At 51.0% G+C, this 10,742-nt stretch overlaps 2 protein-coding genes across 2 annotated transcripts in view; one reads left to right on the forward strand and one right to left on the reverse strand.

The window, feature by feature from the left end:
* The first annotated feature begins 441 nt into the window (after positions 1–441).
* The window catches only part of LOC119274279 (disease resistance protein RGA4-like), a 13,015-nt gene continuing 2,714 nt past the window's right edge, over positions 442–10,742 (forward strand). Inside the window, exon 1 of the mRNA XM_037554953.1 lies at positions 442–1,525. Coding sequence (XP_037410850.1) covers positions 729–1,525 — 797 coding nt within the window. The 5' untranslated portion in view covers positions 442–728. The remainder of the gene's footprint in view (positions 1,526–10,742) is intronic.
* On the reverse strand, positions 2,697–3,215 carry LOC119274280. The gene has a single exon (XM_037554954.1). The coding sequence runs from the start codon at positions 3,213–3,215 to the stop codon at positions 2,697–2,699; it is 519 nt and encodes a 172-aa protein (XP_037410851.1).

Consider the following 10,742-nt stretch of genomic DNA (forward strand, 5'->3'; position numbering starts at 1 on the left):
TTTATGCTAGTCAAATTGTTTCTTCTCGGTTAAATTACAAAAAAGTATAGATGGATAAAGCATAAAGTCGTGGACCATCAAGCAAAAATTTGAGCACAAGCAAGAACTTGTACAAGGAGAAAAAAAAGAGAAATCAGCATCAAATAGTTGCAGGTTGTGACTAGTTAAAATTATTGCTTTAGCTCAAATTTTGCATGATGATAGGAGTATATATTTGCATGCTCTATTCATTTATATTTTTGTTGAAATTTTCGTGTAATTCTTTAGAGTTTTTCCTGCGCGAATGCACCGGAGCTCCTAAAGGTGCGAAAGCGCCTCATGTTCTCCCCCAATAATTTAGCACGGGTGTTAAATTCCCATCTTCACTCACAGCGTGAGCCAAATGCTAAAATCTGCCTGCTCCCTCTTCCCCCGACTCTTTTCCCCAACCGCATCCCCCATTTTCTCTCCAAGTCGCACACACACAGCACCAATCTAGGCCACCAAAAGATCTCCACCGGCCAAGCCGACGCGCGCTTGCTGCTGCTGCTCCAAAGTCTCTCTTCTCGTCATCTCCATTTCTCGATTGGCCACGACAAGCCAGCAGTGGGACCGGGGAGGCATCCAAGGCGGAGCTTGGCTATCATATCTGGCGGGTGATCCGCTGCGGCGACGCCAACGAGCGACTTCAACGGCGCTAGCTTCGTCCATCGCTTCATCGACTCCACCACTTGGCGTCCATTCCCGAAATGATAGGAGGAGAGGTGATTCAAGCAGTGACCTTCGCCAACTCTGTGCTTAGCAAGGTGGCTGATGTGATCACGAGAGATAAGTCCATGAAAGGTGCAGTCAAAAGAGGCCTCAATGACATCAAGCTGGATATGAAAATGGTGATCAGCGAAATCAAGTTCAATGAGGAGAACAACCAAGGGGCGACACATGAGAGCAAGGTTGTGATACTGAAGGAGTTGGCTAATGATATCGAGGACTTCATAGATCTTACGTGGGTTCCGGGTGCATCTGGCCTTCTCCTCTCGGCATTTGGCCTGGACCACCGACCTCAAATAGTGCAAACAATCGACCATTTCAAGGACAGTATCCAGAAAGTACGCACCTGGCAACCTGATGCCGGATCCAGCCAGGGCAAAGACAGTGCTGCAACATGGTCCTGCCCTTCAGCCACACCTCTTAATCCTTATAGCCGAGATCTAGATCATGAGGCTACCTTCAGGAGCATCTGCAAACACAGATGTGAGCTGCAAGGGTTGCTGTCAGCATCCGAAGGGCAAGAGCTGAAGGTGATCTCCATCGTCGGTTGCCGTGGCGTGGGGAAGACAAGTCTAGCAACAGCGGTCTATGACGACTGTCGTGCCCAATACGATTGCGTTGCTTGGGTGGTGGCATCCGAGTGCCGCGATCTGGAGGACCTTCTAACCAAGCTTCTCAAAGAGGCACAAAGGACGGCTAAGCCTACATCTACAGCTGCACAAGGGAGCATCTCCGATACTGAGCAAACAAGCCTTCGAAATTTCTTGAGTGACAAAAGGTATCTCTCTCTCTCTCTCTCTCTCTCTCTCTCTCTCTCTCTCTCTCTCTCTCTCTCATGTTTTTGGATTGAAATTTCTTTTTTCTGAGGGAGACTTGAACTGTAAATTTGAAACACCATCTTAATAGGAGAAATTTACTTTTCAACTCAATGAACTTAAACTTCAACAGAAAGTTTTCCAGCTTGAAACATGACATTTCTGAAATTTGCAAACTGAAAAATCTATTAAATATAAAAGGATATGTCAGACCTTTCACCTTGTGGCTACAGAATAGAGAAATATGCTAGAATTTCTTTAATAAATACTCCATTCATCCCAAAATTCTTGTCTTAGATTTGTCTAAATACAGATGTATCAATTCACATTTTAGTATTAGATACATCCGTATCTAGACAAATCTAAGACAAGAATTTTGGGACGGAGGGAGTATGAAAAGAGTTCACTTGCGGTTGCTAAACCATGCCTGAAGTCTTGTCCCGATCTCTAAACTCTCGAGTTAACAATCTGGATACCCCAATATATATTGAGGTGATTTACCTAGGGTCCATAACCTTCCACCTAACCTCCTCGAACAGAAATATATGACATGTTAGCTGTGAACCGCTCAAATACATCGTGTTGGAACCGCCAGTCCCTCGCTGCACTCCTCCTCGCCCTCTCTGTCGCCGTAACTCTCACCGAAGAAGAAGAAGTTCAGAGGAAGGAGATGGACACGGTGACACGGTGGATTTTTCCGGCGCACGAACGCCACTTCCTGAGCACAAACTCAGCTCACACCACGCCATTACAGTGATCACCCCCGCGAGCTTTATACCCGGGCCAAGCTGGGCAACGACCCACTCACTCCTGCCCACTCGCGCGCTCCGATCGGCCCGCTCTGCACGCCGCGCGACGCGCTCCGTGCGCGCGCCCTGCGCCGAGCCCTCAACGATCACGCGCTCCCTCTGCGTTCGGATCACGCACTGACCTAGTGTACACACACACCCGTGCGGTGTTCACCTGCACGGATACGCCCATGAACCACACGCACACCTACACGCACGCACACACACGAGTCGCCGCGGACCCGACGCGCCCTGCACACCTGACACGCGCCCATACACGTGCCCGGTGTGTCGAACTCTTTCACCGCGGCTTATTGCACCCAACACTCGCGCCCTGAGCCGCGGTTCAGAGTAGCCCGCCGTCCTCGACGTCGCCGTCGACCAGCAGAGCACGCTCCGGTGCCGGCGCCTTCTTCCACTGCGGGCACTCGTGCTTAAAGTGCCCACGGTCACCGCACTTGTAGCACCTGCCTCGTCTGTTGCCGCCGAAGCCCGACGCCTCGCTGGGCGCCCCGTCGTCGTCGTCCTCTCCGCGCGCACCGCCTCGACGCCGCTCGCGCACCCGCCACTGAGCTGCGGTGTACATGAGCTGCTCGCCGTCCGCCCGCTCGCCGTCTGCCTGCCCATGACGCCGCAGACGCTTGTCGGATGCTTTCAGCCGCCCCAGTGCGTCCTCGAACGCCATGGCGTCGACATCACAGAACTGCTCGATCCCGGCCACCGCCGGGTACAGGCGGTTCGGCATCGAGTCGAGCAGCTTCTTGACGAGAGCGGCATCCTCCAGGGTCAAGCCCAACGCCGCGTAGCGCGCCGCCATCCCTCCGAGCCTGCCGGCGAAGTCGTCCAGCGTCTCGGCGTCCGCCATGCGCAGGAGCTCGAACTCCCCGCAGGGTGCCCAGCCGCGCCGCCCGCACACGCTCCGCGCCAACGAACCGTGCCTTCAGGGCAGCCCACACCTCCACGGAGGTCTTCTTCGCCGCCACCTGCAGCAGCAGGTTCTCCGCGAGCGCGCCGAGCAGGCACGCCCTCGCCGGCTTGTCCTTCTTGGCGATCACGGCCGCCGCCGCGTCCTCCGGCACGACCACCGCCTCCCACAGCCCGGCCGCGTCGAGGTTGGCCTCGACCTTGATGGCCCACGCCGTGTAGTTGTCGCCGGTGAGCTGCGGCACCGACTGCGGCAACGATCCGGCCGCTCCGCCGGCGTACGGGACGATCGACATCGCCGGCGCGCCCTGAGCTGAACGTGGCTCTGATGCCAACTGTTGGAACCGCCAGTCCCTCGCTGCACTCCTCCTCGCCCTCTCTGTCGCCGTAACTCTCACCGAAGAAGAAGAAGTTCAGAGGAAGGAGATGGACACGGTGACACGGTGGATTTTTCCGGCGCACGAACGCCACTTCCTGAGCACAAACTCAGCTCACACCATGCCATTACAGTGATCACCCCCGCGAGCTTTATACCCGGGCCAAGCTGGGCAACGACCCACTCACTCCTTCCCACTCGCGCGCTCCGAATGGCCCGTTCTGCACGCCCCGCGACGCGCTCCGTGCGCGCGCCCTGCGCCGAGCCCTCAACGATCACGCGCTCCCTCTGCGCTCGGGTCACGCACTGACCTAGTCTACACACACACCCGTGCGGTGTTCACCTGCACGGACACGCCCATGCACCACACGCACACCTACACGCACGCACACACACGAGTCGCCGCGGACCCGACGCGCCCTGCACACCTGACACGCGCCCATACATGCGCCCGGTGTGTCGAACTCGTTCACCGCGGCTTATTGCACCCAACACATCGGAGACCTATATCTGTACACTTAAATTTGAGGAACTAGGATGAGACTTCCGAAATAGTTTGGACCATGGGTGCATTCTAGTAAAAGAGAAAAATCTAGCCTAAGATCTGCTTCACATAATCCCCGAAGACATCCTGCTTTTAGTCCCTCCCCCTCTGCACCACATAGATATGTCCTTTAAATCATGTAGCCCAATTGCTCCCTCCCGTAGCACACATAACACTGCCTCAACTTCCTTAAGTAGCTTCGCACCTTATGCAACATTTGTTGGAAACTAATCTCTGAACAGAATATTGCTATCTCTAAACTATACACGTATCTGCTTCTCTCTCACATAAAAAAACTAAAGTTGTTTTCTCTATAAATTTCTGTCCCTTAATCCCATCTATTAAGCTGCACGAATTTACCAGTTCAATCCCAAAGTTTAAGCTAATAGTGAAAGATGGACAATTCACTTATACTTCAATACTCTCTCACACGTGTAGGCTCCATCAGGTTTTAAAGTGAAAATAAGAGTAGACTACAATCATTTTATTTTATTCGAATCTGAGCTCGACACCTCTGCCTCTGATATCATATTAAGTTGCATGAATTGGCCAGTTCAACCCAAAAGTTTAACGACAACATATCATATTTGTTGGAAGCCAATCTCAAAAAATTGATGAAATATTAGTGTCAGTGATATGAGAAATAGGGTCCCCTGCCGAACTTGATGCCGCGCCACCAATAAAAACGTGGCGAGTCAAGGGCATGTGCACGAGCGCCTGCCCCGAGCACTGGGATTGCCCGTCTTGACAAGGGGAGCCCCGCATCAACCCAGGGGCCGCCCCTGAGCACCAGAAGAAATGTGGCTCCCACTCGGGGTGCCACTCGGGGTGCTAAGTGTCGTTCCCAAGCACTGGAAGGATAAAAGGGCCAAGGGTAGGTGCTCGGGCCTCCCTGAGTACCACAAAGCTCTCGGGCGATGGGGTGTCTACGGCCACTACTTCTATCGGAAGTTTCGTCGCGACCGTGCTCCGCTCGGGCACCATCTCCTGGACGATAGGGGAAGTAGTCGTCCCTCTTGGAGCATCCTCAGCGGTCGGGACAGTCTAAGCTTCCGTGAGTGCCCTAAATATAATAAATAAAAAATCCCCGAGCTCATGTTAGACCACAAGCACACTACTCCCTCCGTTCCTAAATATTTGTCTTTTTAAAGATTCCAAATGGATGCCACGTGCGGATGTATATAGACATATTTTAGAGTATAGATTCATTCATTTTGCTCTGTATGTAGTTATTATTTAAAATCTCTAGAAAGACAAATATTTAGGAACGGAGGGAGTACTTAACAAACAATACAAAAGAAGAGTTGGCTGACTTCCGACGCCGTGGGCCTCTCATACCGCTAGCGGGCGGTCAGGATCTCGTAGCCCGGGTTCGTCTTCGTAGACACCTCCTTCTTTTTCTCGCTCATGGGCATGCACTTGGAGGCGTCCAACCTCGGCTCCTTTGGGTCCCTAAGTGGCGGAGCCTAGGAGCTCCCTTGCCTAGAGCGGCTGCCTAAAGCTAGGTTGTCGCCGTTGCCTGTCGGCTATGCGGCGGTGATGGCGGCGAGGGAGGAGGGGAGGGGTTCCATGTCGCCTTGCCCTTCAGATCCAAGTTGTCCTCACAAATGGAGTGGGTTCCCGAAGTCAACGCAGTGGGCCCTCGTGGGCATCGCTGGCTCCGGGCCGGGGTTGTCACCGCACCCGTCGCCCTAGCCCCGTCAGTCGATCTGATCCCCCTGGAGTCGAACTCATGGAGGGTTGACGGATCGCGTTGCACTGTGGATTCTTGCAGAGCGCAAGACCTGGGCTGGGCAGCGGCTCGCTTGGGCTGAGGTTCCTCGCTAGACCGACATGCGTCCGGCTGATGTCTACGTCGCTGGTTTACATCCAGGCCGGGTGCCCCGTCTCCTGCAGCGGTGCCAACCATCGTCGCTGTCAGACCATCATCTTACAGCTACGCGACCTTGCGAGCACTAGCCGCAGCTGGTTGATGCCTTCCAGCAGCAGCTCCCCCTGCCGTCCACTTGTTCGCCTACGCTGGCCCAGAAAGGAGCAGTAGCTACTTGTGCAGGTCAATGATGATGTAGCACCATTGGTTGCGCCAGTCGTCCCACTTGTTCTTCGTGTCCTGCGGGATGTACTCGTCCCCAAGCCTGTCCTTTATGCGGAAAGTTGCAGCTCGTGGCGGCCTTGATCTGGTCTAAGCCCTTTCTCTTCCCTGCAAACCGCAACACAAAAAATAGCAAAAAAACGCTACCGACAGCATCACTCCCGCGGAGCACGGGGAGAGATGGACCAGATAGATCTGGTACACCGTCAGCACCAGTATCGCCACTATGAAGCTGGTGAAGATTATCGTCTCCTCCGGCCTCGGCTCCGACGGATATGTTGCCGGCCTTGCCATCGCCACTCCTTCATGGCCCTCAGGACTAGCATCTTCCGCACCTTGTCTATGCCCTCTTCGTTGAGGGGGCGATACTTCGGGAGGTCCGCGTTGCCGGCTGAGGTGGATGAGGGAGGAGCGTTGCCCTGCGCTGCTGGCATCTCGTCATGGTGGCGGTATGGCATGCAAAGCTTGAAGAAAGAAAGTGAAGGGACTCACGTTGGAAGAGACGGCTAAAAGGCGTAGGGAGAAATCAAGTCTATGGGAATGACTCACAAGAAGCGAGGCTGAGGGGCGTTGGTGGTAGAGCGCGCCTCCCCACGACGCACAGAAGTCAGAGTGGTTTCCTCAAAGCGCGTGCGTACTGGGCCAGAATCTTCAAAGCACGTTCCCCCGCTACACGCAGAAGTCGGAGCGGTTCCCTTGAACCACGCACAGAGTGAGTCGGCGTCGTTGTTGGCCCATTAAAAGTCGGCCTCATTCCTAGTTTCATCCCCTTCAGGATCTTCACCGGATGACCCGGGCGGGGGCTACTGTCAGCGACACGGTGAACAGGACCCCCTAAACTGCCGACATGGGGTGAACTTGACACTGCGTCACCAAGGACATGGCGAGTCAAAGGGCATGTGCACGTGCACCTGCCTTGAGCACCGGGGCTGTCCGGCTTGATAAGGGGAGCCTCGCATCAACCCGAGGGTTGTCCTCCGAGCACTCGATGGAACGTGGCTCCCACTCGAGGAGCCAAGTGTTGGAGACCTTTTACAGTACATCAAAATATTTTAAGCCGTTTATTTTTGTGGTTCAACGGTCCAGATATAGCAATACTACACCATAATTCTGGTAATATATTCAGATGCCAGGGGCACTTTTGGCAGTTCATTGCTGTAGATCCCGCTGCTGCTTCTGCTGGATATGGATAGTCCACACCCCGAGCCCGAGGGGCGGTGAGAGGGAGGCTGCCGGTGCTGCCATTCTTGCCGTTGGCAGGGTGGTGTTGGGCCGCAGCAGGTTGGGGATGACACGGTGGGTGGGCTGCAGGGTGCACGGCAGCACGGGCCTGGACGGGAGGGAGCAGGAGAACACGTTGCTCTCCTTCGGTCGCGCTGCCGAGCACGGCGCCATTGCAGAGGTGGAGAACATGGTGCTAGTTAGTGCCGCTTCCATTTCTCATAATTAGTTCACAGTTGTGACGGTGCTACTAGCTTGCTTCAGGTTGGATTTAGAATTGACGCCGAAGCATCACGAGCTAAATTGGTACGCAGTGTGGTTGGGTGAGTAGTTTTTCGTAATGCTACAGTTTTGCATGGCAAGCTCCAGTCCCGAATTCCAAGTATCTAATTTGTTGGTGTTGATGGAGACGGGATGGCGAGCAGCGGCTGGTGTCGCCGTCCGCTTCCTCTACCTTCGGTGGCGGCACAACAGGATGAGCGGGCCTGCTTGTGCTTGTCACGTGCGGCAGCTTAACTTGGGACTGACACAGAGGCCGGAGATGAGGGCGTACAGCGGCAATCGATTAATTCTGCTTCCCTGCTCGATTGATCGATCGGAGGCCCTAAACAGATCACGTGCCGGCGAGAGTCTAAGCAGAGACGAAGATTAGCAAATTACCAAGCTATCCTCAAATCAATGTATGAGGCGAACAATATCAGCCGTTGGATCAATTTAATACTATTCCTTAAATTCGGTAGTATGATGCATCATAAAAAATCTCTAAATATAAGGCCCTGTTTGGTTTCAAATAAGTCACCAACTTATAAGTCGAAAAGTGCAAAAAGTGATTATTTTGCCAAACAGCCCAACTTATAAGTCACCCCAACTTATAAGTCATAAGTTGCTCCACCCCAACTTAAAACTTATAAGTCACCCCCTTTTGCATGGGTCCCACCACCTGCATGATGTTGATTGGTGTGGAAAGGTAACTTATAAGTCGGGTGACAACCAAACGGGTGTGACTTATAAGTCACTGGTTTTAAGTCACCTGACTTATAAGTCAGGTGACTTGTTGGAACCAAACAGGTCCTAAGTCTTTATAGAAATTCCGCTATGAACTACATACAGAACAAAATGAGTGAATCTATACTTTAAAATACATTTATATACATCCGTATGTGGTTCATAATGGAATCTCTAAAAAGACTTATATTTAGGAACGGAGGGAGTACAAATGATGATGCCGGAATCCTGGGTAGGTTCCATCCCCCAGTTGATCAACTTTGTCGGCTATCAGTTTTGACACGTGAGCAACAGTATCACCCGGCCCGCTTTTTACCATACGGCCATTGTAGTGCTCCGAGTCTATAACAGGAGAACTGGGCCCTAAAAAAGGTCTCGATCTTGAATTGCTAGTAGACTCGGTCTCTCGTTGTAATCTTCCATACAATCATTCATACACAAAGAGCGGGGTGTAGGGTATTACACCTAAAAGGTGGCTCAAACATGGATAAACTCATCGTCTCACCTCTTGTTTGTGACTTCACGTAGCTATTGAACGATTAGCCCCCGATCGAATTTCAAGGGGATCCATCGGGATCAGCATTGCTGGTGCCTCCGGCAATCTGTTTCTTAAACGAAAATACTAATGTTCATACGTGTGGTAATCTTGCAACTCGCCCATACGCCTGCATCACCGTTCACTTAAGTTTGCACGAATCTTGATACATTGAGGCAGTTCACGTGCCACGTAGGACGAGCCTGGTGTGTGGGCATGTGAGAGTTTGCCCACACGCCCCGCAGCATGCGGTTTGCCAGCTGCGCTGTGTGGGCGAACTAGTTTCTGCCCACACAGTCACCACCTAGTCCATATGCGTGTGGGCGAACTGCTTTTCGCCCATACGACACTCGTACGTTGTTGGATGATAACTGCAGTTATGCGTACATGGCAACTAGGTAAACACACATGGCAACTATGATTCGTTGCTGGACGGCAACTGCAGTTGCGCATATGTGGCAACCAGATAAACACACATGGCAACTATGATTAACCATACATGACAATTATGCTTGGACCACACATGGTAACTAGGTAACCACACATGGCAATTACTGTTTGATCATATGTGGCAAGTATTAATCACACACGGCACCTATCGTTTGATTACACGCCGCAACTATCATAAATTAAACATGGCAATTACAATTAATCAAAACAGATAGAGTTGCCATGTTTTTACATCTATATTTGTCATCCCATATAACTATATCTGCCAACTCGGATGGCAACTAAATCGTCATCCCACGGGTACCTAACGTAGTTGTGCCAGGACGTGTGGGCATTTTTGCTTTGTGCCACACGCACGGGGTGAAGATGAGTAGTACTTGTTAGGGTGTGGCACGAAGTAGTTGCGCCAACACGTGTGGGCAATTCTAATGTTCGCCCCCACACAATGCATGTGGGCTGCCTCCTGCTCACGCCACACACAGTGTGTAGGCGGATGTCTAATATGCCACACGTGTCGGCGTTATCAACGTCCTTCTTAAAAACTATATCGTGTATTCTCTCCCATGAATCAGTAAAGTTTTACAAACAAGAGAATGGCTTATATTTTTCTTAGTATTTTATTATAACCATATATATTAATATTTAGTGAGACTTAAATAATATATTTAATAGTAGACATTAGAATTGAGTAACTCTGTTTGCACTTTTATTCAAAACCAAATTTTGTAGTAAGATGACATATACTGAAGTACGGCCACACAATTGTGCAAGATATATATTTGGCTACTTTAATTAAAATAAAATATGAAAAAAATATCTTGATGTGCAATTCAAAGTTTTGAACTTGTGATTAGGCAACCGCGGTATGAGGACTGTCAGCTGATTAGTCTTTTTTCTTCCGCTGGTATGACGATGATTATACGTTTCTGCAAGCATGGTTTCTCCTGGGTTGGGGGTGGTGTTTTTAAGTAAACATCTATTTCTGCAAATGATACTATGATGCACAAATGGATGTGTCATTTGTGTTAAGTTTTAATTTCCGATTAAATCTACCATGACTATTTCATATATGAGGATTTTAATTGTCCTTAGAAAGGTACCAGGTTTGATACCTAGATACTAAAATTAATTTAGCACTATCTAGATTCTAGAGGTACCAATTTTGGTTCCCTTTATGCTGAAAGTAATGGTGCCTCCAGGTATGTTTCCAAGGATGATAAAGAAAATGATTTTCATAATTTTCAT

Source organism: Triticum dicoccoides, chromosome 3B (assembly GCF_002162155.2).
Source record: "Triticum dicoccoides isolate Atlit2015 ecotype Zavitan chromosome 3B, WEW_v2.0, whole genome shotgun sequence".
NCBI lineage: Eukaryota > Viridiplantae > Streptophyta > Magnoliopsida > Poales > Poaceae > Triticum > Triticum dicoccoides.